The 15,708-nt window shown below is 38.5% G+C and overlaps 3 protein-coding genes across 3 annotated transcripts; all 3 read left to right on the top strand.

Moving 5' to 3' along the window:
* Positions 1 to 716: 716 nt before the first annotated feature.
* Positions 717 to 6,203, top strand: LOC119192184 (juvenile hormone epoxide hydrolase-like). Its single transcript, XM_037446019.1, has 8 exons — positions 717 to 898; positions 1,116 to 1,343; positions 1,822 to 1,986; positions 2,442 to 2,588; positions 3,568 to 3,769; positions 4,210 to 4,441; positions 5,410 to 5,622; positions 6,109 to 6,203. Exons 1-8 carry the CDS (start codon positions 740 to 742, stop codon positions 6,146 to 6,148), a joined length of 1,386 nt encoding a protein of 461 aa, XP_037301916.1. The 5' UTR covers positions 717 to 739; the 3' UTR covers positions 6,149 to 6,203.
* Positions 6,204 to 8,552: 2,349 nt separating this feature from the next.
* Positions 8,553 to 11,597, top strand: LOC119192183 (juvenile hormone epoxide hydrolase-like; the record flags this gene model as incomplete). Its single annotated transcript, XM_037446018.1, has 5 exons — positions 8,553 to 8,814; positions 9,377 to 9,604; positions 10,210 to 10,371; positions 10,744 to 10,890; positions 11,514 to 11,597. Coding segments are annotated over exons 1-5 (777 nt in total), but the record flags the coding sequence as incomplete, so codon positions are not given.
* On the top strand, positions 11,598 to 13,771 carry LOC119192185 (juvenile hormone epoxide hydrolase-like). Its single transcript, XM_037446020.1, has 4 exons — positions 11,598 to 11,716; positions 12,444 to 12,675; positions 13,065 to 13,277; positions 13,702 to 13,771. Exons 1-4 carry the CDS (start codon positions 11,608 to 11,610, stop codon positions 13,733 to 13,735), a joined length of 588 nt encoding a protein of 195 aa, XP_037301917.1. The 5' UTR covers positions 11,598 to 11,607; the 3' UTR covers positions 13,736 to 13,771.
* Positions 13,772 to 15,708: the final 1,937 nt, after the last annotated feature.

Here is a 15,708-nt window from a genome sequence, read left to right on the forward strand (position 1 = left end):
ATGGGACCACTATGGGATATTCTTTCAAATAAACAAATATTTTTCCAAATCGGTTCATAAATATCTGAGTTCTGAGGTAATATACGTCGAATTGAGAACCTTCTCCTTTATTTGAACGAGGTTAAAAAGCTACAGTGGCGCCCACAAAACTGGTCTTTTTTTTCTACTCAGATGTTTTTATACAATCAAAATCATAAAAACGAAACACCCTAATTAGATTTTGGTGTAAAAGATCACCTAAAAATACAAAAATAATAATAACAATCTAAACTCACGCGGAATTGAAAGATCAAGCACACCGCGCGCCGCAGTGGGCGAGCGGGACGTATGCGGGGCCGCGGGGTAGGGAAGGGAGTGCTTGTAACGGTCAGCTGTAGTAGTAGGTATCAGGGAGCGACTGAGAACTTCTATATAAGATTTTTGAAGGTGTGTAAAGTCCACAAATCCGCACTAGGCCAGCGTGGTGGAGTAAGGCTAAATTCCTCAGTAGTAGAGAAGGTATGTCCAGCATTGGGACATTATATAATACAGAGCTGATATAATTATTATGAAACAGAACACAAAATTAACGGCACATATTACACTATCAGTTAATTTAATTAATTTCACCAATGAAATAGTCACAAAGCATAAATAAACACCTGGTCAAACAGGAAACAATGTTTTCACTTGTGTTGTGCAAGTTTTGGATCTATTTAAGACCGAGAGAACATGAAAATGTAATAAATAGTCTCTCAGAATGTACTCGTGGCTGGTCCTGGGTTTGGTGGCGGCTGCGGCGGCAGCAGGATACGATTATGAGTCAGACCCTGACATCTACCATGACAAGTGGTGGGGACCAGAAGGCATGGAGGAAGATACCAGTATCAGACCCTTCAAGGTGGAATGGAAAAAGAAGGTGAGTTTAAGACAAAATGCTTTATATCTGAAGTGGACATCATAAGAGGTGTATTCCAAAAAATTAGAAGAGCTTCAAGATAATGTACCTACGATTGGTATATGCCCTTAATTTTAGAAGCTTTTTTTTTATACCAGATAAATTTATGTTTCTTCCGTATGCAAAGAAACTATGTACAAAAATGTGTGAAATTAAGGGTCAACATTTCGCTTTTCAGATGGTTGAAGACTTACTATACAGGTTGAAGAACAGGCGTCGCCTAACTCCGTCGTTGAAAGGCACCAACTATAACTACGGCCTGAACACAGACACGATGAGCTACTGGCTGGACTACTGGGCGAACAACTACAACTTCACGGCGCGGGAGGAGTACTTGAACCAGTATCCTCAGTTCATGACTGATATACAGGGACTGAGCATACACTTCATCAGAATCGTGCCTGAGGTAAGATTCTTGACGGCTGGTAGTTTGACGATCTTCGTTTGTTATATCGTAGTAATGTGCATCACAGTTCGCGTCAAAATCCGTCCACGTAGAAGAATGCTAACTAAAGTTCTAAAGGAAATTGCAAATAGCTTAAAATAACGATAACTATTTCCCATATTTGATTTTAATGAAACAATGCCTATATCGTGCCCCCAATTATACTCTGACCACGCATGGAAGTCTGTTTAGTGGATGCAGTGATGTGGGGTAGTAAAAATGGAAAATCAGAAATACAGATAGACAGACCGAAATAATAGAATACTAACAATACCTAATTTTTATTCTATTAATTTTCTTTAGTCAACCCCTTCTTTTATGAACGCCGATAAACAGTGGAAAACTAAGCTAATTTAAAAGCATCATTTTGTAATGCAACAGTCTTTTAGGTGAAGGAAGTTAAAGTAAAAACCTTCAAATGTAATTATTTTGTTACTAGATACCTGAAGGCAAATACAGCATCCCACTACTGATGCTTCATGGATATCCAGGATCGGTGCGCGAATATTATGATGTCCTGTGGGATCTCACCAAGCCCGCAGACAACAGAGACTTCGTGATAGAAGTGGTGGTTCCCAGCCTGCCTGGCTACGGTTACTCAGATGTGAGAGGTTTTGTATACAAATCGAAGTTAAGGGGAAAAGAGAACGAAAGTTGGATGCAAATATAACCTAGTAATATTTTAACCCAAAGGCCGTCGCGTTTGGGGTCCGAACCCCGAACCGAGAGGTTGGAAATTTTTTTTAAACAATTATTTTGGTTTTACGTTAGTAAAAAAAGTACCGCTGACGCAAGAATACTTGGGTTGAATTATTACTAGATACTTATAATAAAGTGAAAGAACAAATACATTTTACTTTTTCATTTCTTAGTTTTGTGTCGAGGGTAGTATTAATATAAAGATTTGGTTTACAATAAAGTTGATTCCTAATAATAATTACAATCAAAATTTCGTTATTTTTCATCTCTTTTGCTTCCTCCTTTAAAATGGAGTCATTCCATTTTAAAGGTGTATTTCTGTTATGAAACTAGTAATATTTATAAGAATAACTTTTTCAGGCCACTAACCTCGTAGGTCTCGGATTTGCTGAAATGGCGTTCATATTTAAAAACTTGATGAACAGATTAGGGCACGAGAAGTTCTACGTGCAGGGAGGTGATTGGGGAGCGCTTATAGGCGCCAACATGGCCACCTTCTTCCCAGAAGTAAGTGTTTTTTTATTATTAGTAGACAAACTAGCAAGCTGTTCGCTTGTTTGCAAGCGGCTTCAACGGTTTTTAATAATGGTTGGGACATAGCCTACCCACTGGCTACTGAGGTAGTGGGCACTCTTTTTAAGCTACGTTTAAAGAAGAACAGTTCATATCACTTGAGGAGCACTAAGTAATTTACGAAACGCTGACATTTTCTTTTTAATCGAAATTTTCTTTGAGCTTCATATTACTCAATAATATCACAAAGTAACTGTCATGTAAAAACAAAATACTGTCTTCATCTTTATCATCCTTATTATTAGGGCAGGATTCAAAATTCCGGATGTTCCGGACTGAAAAATCGGTGCCACTTTGTCGGTGACTTATCAGTCACAACAGCCTCTTGTATTTCTTTTTATTTCTATGAATGACGAGACGAACTTACCATTAGCCTAATGGTAAGCGATATGACGGCCCATAAACAGTATAAACACTATTTAACACTTTAAATTACAAAGTATTGTTTAGTATTCCACTGCGCTCGCCAACCTGAGACGTGACATGTTATGTCTTATTATGTCCAGTAGTTATATTGGCTACTAGTATTTGTATTGTAGTGATAAATGCAATGACTTTTGCTCAATCTGTTTCTCTATGATCTGTAGAAATTGTTGATCTCTATTAATATCAGCCCTGTATTATATACTGTCCCACAGTTGGGCACGGGCCCTCTCTACTACTGAGAGGGATTAGGCCTTAGTCCATCATGCTGCCCCAGTGAGGGTGGGTAGACTTCACTCACCCTCGTAAATTCCTATGCAGAATTTCTCAGGTATGCAGGTTTCCTCACGATGTTTTCCTTCACCGTTAAAGCAAGCGATAATTCATAAAGAATACACACTTATTTTTTTAGAAAAGTCTGAGGTGTGTTTGGGATTTGAATCCATCCTATTGGTAGGAATCTATTATACCACACTCAATGGTTTTGCAGATAATTTTGGGATACCACACCACCATGCCTGTTGCGGCGACGGACGAAGCGCTCACCCTAATCACGGCGGGCTCGTTGTATCCAGCAGCTGTCGTGCCAACAGAATTGACTAACCGTCTGTACCCGCTCCAGAACACATTAGAATACTTCGCGCAGGACTTTGGCTACCTTCATATACAAGCCGCAAAATCAGATGCTCTCGGTTTGTAAGACTTTCAAAAATAATTGGTGAATATTATAGAAGTAACTGTGTACTGCAAATAGCGGAGATAGCCTAGTTGGGTGTGGAACGGACTGCCAAGATGAATGTCCGCAGGTTCAAATTCCAAGGGCACACAACTCTGACTTTTCTAAAATCATGTGTGTATTCTTTGTGAATTTATCGTTCGCTTTTACGGTGAAGGAAAACATCGTGAGGAAACCTGCATATCTGAGATGTTCTCTATAGGAATTTCGAAGGTGTGTGAAGTCTACCAATTCGCACTAGGCCAGCGTGGTGGACTAAGGCCTAATCCCTCTTAGTAGAAGAGGAGGCCCGTGCTCAGCAGTGGGCAAGTATATAATACAGGGTTGATATTATTATATATTATATAATTGTGTACTTGGTTCACTGTTTTACTATATAATATTGTTCTTCCTCAGGTGTGTGTATCGGCGAGTCCCCAACAAGTCTCCTGGGCTGGTTCCTGCACTTATTCTCTATATTCAGCAGGAGAACGAACGGCAACGATCCCATGGGAGGGCTGGAGATATACTCCCGCGACCAGATCATCGACAACCTCATGATCTACTGGGACACTGAGACAGCCACCACCTCCATCAGGCTTTATGCAGAGAGTTTTAACAAGAAGACTTTCCGATCAGGATTTCTCAAGTGAGTTCTATTTCGAGAAGGAAATATTTTATAAGTTTTAGCTGGTGGTAGGATGTTGGTATCCGCTTGTCGCGACCACCATATAAGGTGTAAATGTAAGTTTGTCCAGGGTTAAATCCCATCTCGTAGATTTGTTTCTTCCCATTTTAACGGTGATATGCGTATATTAGCTTATACAACTATTGTGACTTTGTACAAGAAAGACTGAAAAAAATACATATATACAAAAGATGTAATAAACAATTGATGACAAAATACTAAGCCCGGAGTTTCTTTCTGCTTTTCTTATTCGGGTAGTCATCACTTAGGTAGCTAATGAAAGGCTGGTCGGTTAGCTAGGTTAGGGTTCATGTCCTCGCCGGTGAGGATCGCGATGAGTTAGCCTTATATTTCCCCCTACGTGCCATCCGAGCTGGCGACATTATTTTACCCTATTCCTTGTATTCTTAAGAATTTTATCCCTAATTTAAAATGTCCGAAGTAATATAAGTGATCCTAAGTGTTATTCGGAAATAATAATAATTATTCTAGTAAATTGTCTTGACGTATCATAAGTGCAACTTTTATTTGCCTATGTGATTAATAAAGTATTTTATTTATTTTATTTTAATCTCGCCATAATACCAACATAAATGTGTTAAGTTTCGAGATCTCCTGTCTATAATGAAAGAAAGAAATCAGTCAAGAAAGCATTGTGTTACCCGTGAAGGTTAATCATGTTTTGCCAATCCATATTCTATCTGGACGTCACTCCATTTACCATATTGAAGGTTAAAAAGCCAATTGACTTAAGCGACATTTTGCGACTCTAAGTTTCATATATATTTAAAATTAGTATTTTTTTTTACGTTTTTTTTAATCTAGTTAAAATTTTTCGAAAAATATTTCGCTCAAGTCAATTAGCTTATCAACCGTTAATATGTCCCTCAGTCGTGTTCGTAATAATAAGATCAAAACTTTATTTGCAGTGCTCCGACCACAGTGCCGACTGTCGCTGTGCAAGCTCTGGGCGAAATATTCTACTTCCCCCCAGCAGCTCTGAATACCAAGTTCACCAACCTTGTGGCGGTGGATGTCCTCGACGACTACGGACACTTCCTTGCCATGGAGCAGCCGCAACTCTTCGTGGAGCTAGTCCTAAGCGGTCTGCAGAGGATCATGCAGTTCAACAAACAGAACATGTAGGAAATCATTACTTCCGCACCTCAAAAAGAACCCATACAGCTATAAGAAGTATAAGAAAGTTGAAATTTATAAATACTTGGGCTGCGATCTTTTTTAGATGGAAAAATCAAACTCGTAATACAAGGCGACTAAAAAATATGCCCAACTATGTAGCAGACTTTATAGTTTTACAGGGGAATCAAAACCTATAGGTTATTTCCCGTAAGCCTAGAATCATTAAATATAGCAAGAAGCAACATGTTACAGCAAACGCAAAAGATAAAATTTGGAAAACCATAACCATAACTTGCTACTTTATTTACATACACAAAAGCGAATTTACTTTTACGAATTTATTATTTACGGTTGGTGCAATACCTCTAACATATAAGTTTTTACGAAGGGTTCGAAGCGAGAGTCCAACGATAGTCCAGTCTCAAATGAGATCTTGTCGGGAAAAACTTTTCGATGTTTTGAAAATAATAGAACTGTTTTCTTTTAAGGGATGGACAGAGTGAATCAAACTGCAGCACGTCTGCTTAATTGAAGACTTTATAAAATAATACGCATTATCTGACAATAAATGAAGTATAAAATATTGTGTATTATATTTACCCTTACCCGCTCGGAGAAAGTAATATAATCCTAACAATGTAATAGCAATCCTGTAATATATAGTAGGTATGGAAGGTTAGTGGAGGGTTCAATCAAAAAAGTAGTTGACACAAGTGAATCCACAGGTTGCGAGCCTTTTTACGATTTTTTAAGGTTTTCTATCCTTGCATGTAAGACTCGACACTGGTTGCTGGTATTAAGAAACATGAGTCACTGGCCTGGGGAACTACGAATCAGACGAACGCCACGTAGGTACTAGGTGTTGCACGTGGCTGGCTTCGGCTGCAAACAGACGGCCACGTGGATTGAGCAGGAATGTGCACGTGATCGGGGTCAGCTCCCGCGACGATGACAATGTGCACATGCACGGGGTCAGGAAGCAGCAATCCCTCACCGTACACTACGGCTCCGCATTCCGCGCCATGAACAACGTACCGTGAACCTGATATCAGTACCCGCCAGTTTGGAATGCAAGCTAGACTTACATTCCGTACCAGCGACTCGTGACAACTCACAAGCCCTGATGGCCAGAATACATAGTTAGCGGTTAATTAGAATTGGCAAACTCACCCCAGCGGGAACAACGATATTCGTGACAAAATGCAGTTTTTTTTTTCTAGTCGCTCTATCCAGTACAAGGGATGTTTGTTTTTGTCTATTTTTTTGTCCTTTTTTCTTTTTATTAATTTTTCTTATAATAATAACATTTGAGTCTTACTTTACCTTACTCTATTTAACTATCTTACTTATATTATAGCATAGTTACTACTTATACTACTTATCCTACTCTATTTAACAATTTTTACTTATTCTATCTTAATTACTAAATGTATATAATTTTTATTATATACTTGGTAATCTTATTACTACTTATTCCTATTACTTACTTTTCTAACAATTATTTTACAATATTCTAAAAATTGCAGTTAGAACAGTAGTACCTTTGCGAGAGATGATTGCAAAAAGACCTCGAATGACATTGCACGCTTATTTATACAGGCGCCATTCGGGCGTACGTCAAAACAATTGACAGTATAAATTAATGACGATGCTAATTGGTAGTTCAACTGCGAGAGCGTAAATCGTTTACTTTATAACTACAGACTAATTAGAAAATAATTAGTAATGTTTCAATACTGAGCAGAAAAACCTAAATATCACTTTGACCGACCCGGGATTCGAACGCAAGATCTCAGAGCGCTGCCGTACCGCGCATTTAATACAACTACGCTATTGAGGCCGGTACCGAGGCTAACATGTCAAAAATAATGTTAGGAAGTTTTAACCAAAATAAGTTGTAGTTGCAGCGTATAGGTTGACGCCACTGTAGAAGAATAGATGGTTACGTTCCTCTTTGTCAGGGGAAGATTTCCAGTCAGGCAGATGTTGCGCCTGTCACCTATTGCCATCTAGCGTGATTGCTGTGCGTTACCACTACAATTGTGTCAATACCATATTAATCTTCTCGTAGTTCCATTGATGTTGACAAGATGGCGGTAAACACTAATTGTACCGCCACACTTGCATGATCGATAATGTCATAATATGTTTTATGCAGGTGCGTGCCTTTTTTATAAGATCTCTCGACAATATATTATGTCTGTATTTGCATAAGATAATATTGCAGGCATGCATGTGACGTACCATATCTGGTTGTTTATTCGTCAAAAATAATATAATTTTAATACTAGACGATGGTTGCGAGTACGCTCGCTTCTCACTACAAAAGTCCACCACGTGTTCGACGGCAGTTCCATAGGGACCGGTTGTGGGCTGCCTGGACTCCTGCGACCATCTCGTGGAGGGGGGAGGGGGGGGAGGGCTTGCTACGCTGCGTCTCCCGGTCCGTGGTCGCCACTCCAAAACTTTTCCGCTCCAACGGCCATCAGTTCTATGAGCTATGTGTCCTGCCCACTGCTACATGCGTTTCGCGACTCTAAGGGCTGTGTCGGTTACTTTGGTTCTCCTGCGGATCTCTTCATTTCTGATTCGATCCCAGAAGGAAACTCCAAGCATAGCCCTCTCCATTGCCCTCTGGGAGACCTTAAGCCTTCTGATAAGGCCCATAGTGAGCGACCACGTCTCTGTTCCATATGTCATCACTGGCAACACACACTGGTCAAAGACTTTTGTCTTGAGACACTGCAGTATTCCGGACGAGAAGATGTGTCAACTGCCCAGAGGTAATCTCTCGTCAATCGATATTCTATTAGACTCCACTTCACTTACATAATAATACTAATATTAGCATGATTATGTGTTATATTAATCATTTTTGTTGATAAATATATAAACATCACATTTTCCTTATTAGTTCAGATCCGTATTTGACTACAAACAGACGAACACTTGAACACATACCTGTTAATCGAAATGTTTCATATGCACTTTGCTTTTTATATAAGGCTTAAAGTTCCCGCGTTGTTTTAAACTCTCTCATGATGTATTCGTGGCTGGTGCTTGGCTTGGTGGTGGCGGTGGCAGGGTACGACTTTAAGTCGGACCCCGAAATCTACCACGACAAGCGGTGGGGACCTGAGAGCATTAAAGAAGACACCAGCATCACACCCTTCAAGGTCGAATGGAAGAAGGAGGTAATTACACAATTCATAAACTAAAGAATAAATTGGATGTCGCAAATTACCATTGGCATTAATTCAGTGGCTTTATATAGTCCTGCACAATATCTCTCGCTTGTTGGAGGAGACAATTTTTGGCCCATCTTAATAATTTTTGAATAGTTGATTCTATTTTTCTTTTTATTTAGTTCTATTTCTTGTTCCTCTATCTCGTTCCCCTGTTTCTGTGTAATCAATCTTCTTTTTTCCATCTTTGCTTTTCTTTATTAAATTAAATGACTTTTTCGTAACTACTTCTCTGATTTGAGCCACCATAGAGGTCAAGGAATGCGTGTTCTACCAGCGTGGAAGAAGGTATGGTTCTTTAGTCAATATCACACAAAGGTTTGGATAATACGCAATTTAAAAACCAATTTCCACTAGAAACGAAAGGCAATTAAGTCTGGAATCAGTTAGTAACAATAACCCAGTAGCTGGCGAAGTAGTCGTTGTCGGACTTTTCTTCATAATTGATTTGAAGTTAATTATTGATCTAAAAGTCCATTATATATTTAGACCATAAAATGTGAACTTCCAGATGGTTGAAGACTTACTATACAGGCTAAATAACAGGCGTCCAATGACTCCTCCGCTGAAAGGCACCAACTATAACTACGGCCTGAACACAGACACGATGAGCTACTGGCTGGACTACTGGGCGAGCAACTACAACTTCACGACGCGGGAAGAGTACTTGAACCAGTATCCACAGTTCTTAACAAACATCCAGGGTCTAAAAATCCACTTTATCTGGATCAAACCGGAGGTAAGCAGTTTCCGGAGGGCTGAGTTGTTATGCCAATTGATTAACCGTCTATTTTTTCTGATATGGTATCAATCTATAATAATTTCTTGTTTACGCGAATGCTAGACATTAAAACGAAACAATTTTTCGCATTTTATTATGGTTTTAATATTTTAGTTTTCTAAACTTTTTTGACTTTGCAGACTTTGTGGTCGTTTCGTTGCGGTCTTTTGCAGTCTCCCCCGTGAGCACGTAGGCTGCAAAGTCTTCGAAACGTCAGGCGAATACTAGTATATTAAAACCGCGCTAAATTTCGAAAAATGGTTTAATTTTAATATGGTATTAATCTTCATAACTTGCTCAATATAAGAAGTTTAAGAGTCTTTAGAAATGTATTATTAATTAACACCAAAAAATCATCATCATCAGTCCATTGCAGTCCACTGCTGGACATAGGCTTCTTCCAAGGTAGAGCCTAGACTGCTACTTTATGCATCCAGTCGCTGCCCTCTTGTGTAAGTCGTACGTTTGCCAAGCCGTGGTTTCTTATCTAGAATCTGCTTGCCCAGCGTGGCGATGAGGACATAACCTCCAATGAAAAAAAATCATGTGATTTTATTTACTAGGTCCCTAAAGGTAAATACAGCATTCCACTTCTGATGCTGCACGGGTACCCAGGGTCCGTGCGCGAGTTCTACGACGTTATTGATGACATCATCAAGCCCACTGGCCGGGACTTCGTGGTCGAAGTCGTGATCCCTAGCTTTCCTGGATTCGGTTACTCAGATGTAAGACATTTTATTGCATATTACTGGTTTTGCCGGAATTGCTAATATTTTAAACTGCCTTAGTGGCGTGCCTATATTGCGCGTGCAGTTCGAGAACTCTCTGAGATTCCTGATTCAAATTCTGGGTTGGCCAAATTATATTGGATTTTCTGTTCTATCAGCCTTAATTAATAGTTAACAAGCAAAATCGGATATAGTCCCTTTGATTTGGAATTTAATTAATATAATTTGCACATTTTACTTAAATTTGGTAAATATCTATAGAAATTATGAAAGTAACATCAAATTATAAAATTTTTGACAATTTAAATGAAGTTTATAACAAAATATTGTTAGACTTCAAAGATGTAAAATCATACATAACTTTTCCAGGCTACCAACTACCCAGGACTCGGTACTGCAGAGATGGCGTTCATATTCGAGAAACTGATGACCAGATTGGGTCACGAGCGGTTCTACGTCCACGGGGGAGACGCGGGGGCTGTCATAGGAAATAACTTGGCCACCTTCTTCCCTGAAGTAATGGTTTTTCTCTGCCCTTATTTTAAGTGTGGAATCGTTGCATTAGACATTATCAATCTAATTGCATAATCGATTTATGAATAAGCATGTTTACAACTGCAGTCGTGACATCGTCGACTCTGTAAAATTCAATCAAGGGCATAATATTTATTTTAAAGAATCCGTGTAGCATCTTGATCTATCATTGATTCAAAATTAGCATCGCCTGATCTCCAGCCCCTTACGCTAATGATTATATAGTGACTAAATTGAATTTAAAAATGTTTAGCATAAACATCACAATATGGCCATTATAATTACGCCGTTGTATACCTTAGTACAATGTCTTCTTATAAAGAGAGATCAAACCAGTAAATGGATTAGTTGGTAACTGATCGTCACCCCCATAACCATCGCTAATACCAAAGGAATTGTCGATGTGTTTGAAACAAATAACTTGTATAACCCGATTTTTCTGCTCATTATCAGACAGGAATTTGTGTCCAATATGTGGGTAGGCTCGCCTCCTATTACATCATGGCATTGAATACAGATGGCGAAAAGTGGGTAAACTAAACATCTCAGTCTACCCATTAAGGAGTACAAGTTGTGTCTATATTAAGCTCAATGTCTTTTTCCAGAAAGTTCTAGGTTACCACTCGACCATGGCTGTGGCGACGACAGATGAAGCACTATCTCTCATCACCGCGGGGTCCGGTGTACCCGGCGGCCCTCATGTCAGCCGACCTGATCAGCCGCTTGTACCCGTTGAAGAACACGTTGCAGTACCTCGCGCAGGACTTCGGCTACTTCCACATACACACTGCTAAACCTGATGCTATTGGTGTGTAAATACCAGCCCTGTATTATGTACTCCTTTAATTCTGGGGACAGGTATTTATTACTGAAAGGTTTTTAGTTTTTATTGCTTTGAATGATGACCCAAGCTTGCCGTTCATCTGATGAGAAGCGATATGATCGCCCATTATTGTTTGGTATTCCACTGCGCTGGCCACCCTGACACATGAGATGTTAAGTCTTATTATGTCCAGTAATTACACTGGCTACAAAGTCCTTTAAACCAGAACACAACAGTGACTACACACTGCTGCTTGGCGGAAAAAATAGAAATTGCGGTGGTACCTACCCAGGCGGACTCTCACATCTAAGAGACCTACCACCAGTAGAAGTCTTAGTACCACGTTATACTTTCTTACTTTCATATTAAGTCCTGGATTAAAGTCAGGATAAATTTTATCCCAAAGAAGAGCACTGTGGGAAAAGATTTTCAATTTACTTGAATAGCAATAATCCGAGTTTTTAAACGAATGTGGGTGGGTCTTGTTAGGTAATCTGTTAAGGAAATGTCGCATTCACGCGAATATATTTTTTAAAGCATAACATCAGCGGAAAATATTATTTCATCTAGAATGTAGAGTACTAAAATCGTAGATTGAGAATCGAGTTCTACTGTAGTTTATTAATTATTCAGAGGTTCTTGTTTCTATTAAAAAAAACAAACCTTTGTTAATCTTACGAAATCCGTAACATTTATTCTTGACCGTCCACAGGATTGTGCGTCGGCGAAACTCCCACGAGTCTCCTGGGCTGGTTCCTGCATTTGTTCTCTATATTTAGCAGGAGAACTAACGGCGACGATCCCATGGGAGGGCTGGAGATATACTCCCGCGACCAGATCATTGACAACCTTATGATCTACTGGGACACTGAGACAGCCACCACCTCCATCAGAATGTATGCGGAAACCATCAATTTGAGGAATCTCCGCTCAGGATATTTCAGGTAAGGAACACAATTACAATTTACTTGGTCTTTCATATGTGAGGGTCCGCCCGGGTAAATACTACTGCAATGTCTCTTTCTGCCAAACAACAGAGTGTAGTCACTGTGGGGATATTGCTTCATCTCTTTCTTTCGCACGCGTCATTATTCCCGATGACGTCAAATGTGGGTATTGCGTCTCATTTCAGTTACTTGTTAATTACCTCTTCCATGGAAATTCAAAGACTTATAACTTGTTGATTTTATTCCGAATTTTAATAATTCCTTCTGTGTTATAATTTATATAACGAATAATTTTAATAGTAAAGAACGAAAATAAGTCCTGTGCCCTATTACGTAACTGTTTTAGACGTGGATCCCACAAGTATTAAAACCTTACAAACTTCCAGAGTTCCCACGCCAGTTCCGACTATCGCTGTGCAAGCTCTGGGCGAGATATTTTACATGCCTCCAGCAGCTCTGAACACCAAGTTCACCAACCTTGTGGCGGTGGACGTCCTCGACGACTACGGACACTTCCTTGCTTTGGAACAGCCGAAAATCTTTGTGGAGTTGCTGCTCAGTGGTCTACAGAGGATCATCCAGTTCAGCAAACAGAACATGTAAAGTATTGTAGCTTTATTTGTGGGCCTGTTTTACTCCTTGTGTCGATATAGTTGATTGTATCTACACCTAAGTAATTAGCAAGTATTCTCATGTAAGTGACTTTTATTGTCTTTTTTGAGAATAAAATTCTTTAAACGCATGTAGGAACACTTAACCTAATGTTATATATTATAATCTTACCTATTGTACTATTATATAAACACCAAAAATATCAAGGGCGTATACTTAATTTTCGATTTTAATTAAATAACAATGATAATGTTATCCTTATATATACAGACCCACATCTAATCTCGAGCTTTCTCTACTGCGGAGAATCTTCTTCGATTACTCTTTGAGTCCTTTCAATATATAGAATTATCTACATTATTGTACCTATGTTTACGTTAATTCAACTTTTAATAATAATGTTTTTTTTAGGAATGGAGATGCAGAAGGCGGCAACTATGTTTAGTTTGAGCATTAAATTGTATACTTAAGGAATATTTCTGAGAAAGAAATGAATTTAATTTGAAAGTGTCCTATGTTTTTCCCAGGTTCTCACACTATCTCCATTATAAAATTTCATCGAAAACCGTTCGTTAGTGCTTTCAACCAATTAAAAAAAAAGTAGGAGATTATTAATTCGAAGTGTATTTATTTTATTTATTTATTTGGTAACACCAACGTAACGTTCATTAACACATAATTAATTACTATATAACAACGTTATTAGTAATCTGAAGGTAAATGTCGTTACAATCTGAGGCGTACACGGCATGCATAATATGCATTTTGTTTATATCATCAGAACTCGGTCATTTCTGAACCGATTTGGAAATATATTTTTCTTGTAGTTTGCTTGTAAAACTGAAAAACTAAAATAATTATGACGTCCAAACAAACGAAATTACGAATTTTCCTTTCTTGTGACGTTTTTAGATATTTTTTGCGTTGGGTTTGTTTGAGTCTCTTCTTACATAGTTATAAATATAGCATCACGCCTTTTCCCCTTTTCAGGGATAGGCAGAGGTGGAACAACTCAGTGCGATTGTCGTATTGTGAGTGAAACACAACTACGTCATCAAAAACACAAAAAGCAAAAATTAAAAAAAATTAACTAACTTAGTCACCTTCTGCAAAATTGGTAACCAGTTTATGTCTGTTATGTGTGAAATTGTTTTTTGGCTTTGTAAGTGGTTTTTGAAAGCGGCTTAATTTTTTGTATTTTTATATTAGTTTATCGTGGTCAGACAGGCAAACAAAGGCGGCGGGAGATTTTTTTTTCAAAATAGATTTTTAGGAGATTTTTAATAATAATATCATCCCTGCATTATATACTTGCCCACTGCTGAGCACGAGCCTCCTCTATTACTGAGAGGGATTAGGCCTTAGTCCACCACGCTGGGCTAGTGCGAATTGGTAGACTTCACACACCTTCGAAATTCCTATAGAAGAACTTCTCAGATGTGTAGGTTTCTTCACGATGTTTTCCTTCACCGTTAAAGCGAACGATAAATTCACAAAGAATACACACATGATTGTTTAGAAAAGTCAGAGGTGTGTGCCCTTGGGATTTGAACCTGCAGACATTCGTCTTGGCAGTCCGTTTCACACCCAACTAGACTATCGCCGCTTTTTTTATAGGAATTTTTTAATAGGAAATAATCCGTCTTACATAATTGTTGCATAACTTTAACCGTTTATGCAGGACAAGCAACGAAAGCCCACAAGAGGAATTCATTTCCCACGTTTTTGCCACATATTTCATTGAGTTTACGCTTCATAGCATGACGTTAGGAAAGCTATAGACTACATAGCTTTCCTCAATGACTGGACTCTCGAAAACATATTTTAGTCAAATTATTTTTAGTTCTAACCAGTGGTCCCTGAGATTAGCGCGTTCAAATAAACAAACTCTTCAGCTTTATATAATAGTACTAGCATTCTCTCAACAACGCCTGCGTGAAAGAGTTTTTCGTGGAGAAAGTCCCGCTATATATTTCCTCGGGATATAGAGTACCCTATAACCTTCCGGGTGTTAAACTATCTCCAAACAATATTTCATGAATATCCGTTCAGTGAATTTTTAAAAAATCGATAACATACAGACAGACAGAAAAGGGGACGTCGTTTAATTCAGATATATACAGATATATTTAACAAGTTTACCATTTTGGCTACCGAATGACCTCAGTACAGTCAAATTAATAAAATGTGTTTTAAAAGTTACAGCAATTATAAAATTTTATTTATTTTCTTATTTTGTTTCATTACTCGATATTAACTATAGATTGCTGTCGAATAAATGCAGCGTGTACAGAAACAGCGTTGTTTTCACAGCTAGCGGATAAAATAAGTATCCAAAAATATAAAAATACACCGCACCAAGCAAAAATGCAATAACAAAGTTATGTTTAAATGTAACCGTGTTCATCATTCTGAAAC

This window comes from Manduca sexta, unplaced genomic scaffold (genome assembly GCF_014839805.1).
Source record: "Manduca sexta isolate Smith_Timp_Sample1 unplaced genomic scaffold, JHU_Msex_v1.0 HiC_scaffold_2458, whole genome shotgun sequence".
In the NCBI taxonomy this organism is placed as follows: domain Eukaryota; kingdom Metazoa; phylum Arthropoda; class Insecta; order Lepidoptera; family Sphingidae; genus Manduca; species Manduca sexta.

What these genes read in the sequence shown, in the direction of transcription:
- LOC119192184 (XM_037446019.1), top strand. Translation starts at nt 740, where the DNA reads ATGTACTCGTGGCTGGTCCTGGGTTTGGTGGCGGCTGCGGCGGCAGCA. An exon ending in TGGCCACCTTCTTCCCAGAA is followed by an intron (nt 2,589 to 3,567) that starts GTAAGTGTTTTT and finishes ATGGTTTTGCAG; the next exon opens with ATAATTTTGGGATACCACAC. An exon ending in CAGTTCAACAAACAGAACAT is followed by an intron (nt 5,623 to 6,108) that starts GTAGGAAATCAT and finishes TTTTCTTTTAAG; the next exon opens with GGATGGACAGAGTGAATCAA.
- LOC119192185 (XM_037446020.1), top strand. Translation starts at nt 11,608, where the DNA reads ATGTCAGCCGACCTGATCAGCCGCTTGTACCCGTTGAAGAACACGTTG. An exon ending in TGCTAAACCTGATGCTATTG is followed by an intron (nt 11,717 to 12,443) that starts GTGTGTAAATAC and finishes GACCGTCCACAG; the next exon opens with GATTGTGCGTCGGCGAAACT. An exon ending in CAGTTCAGCAAACAGAACAT is followed by an intron (nt 13,278 to 13,701) that starts GTAAAGTATTGT and finishes TGTTTTTTTTAG; the next exon opens with GAATGGAGATGCAGAAGGCG.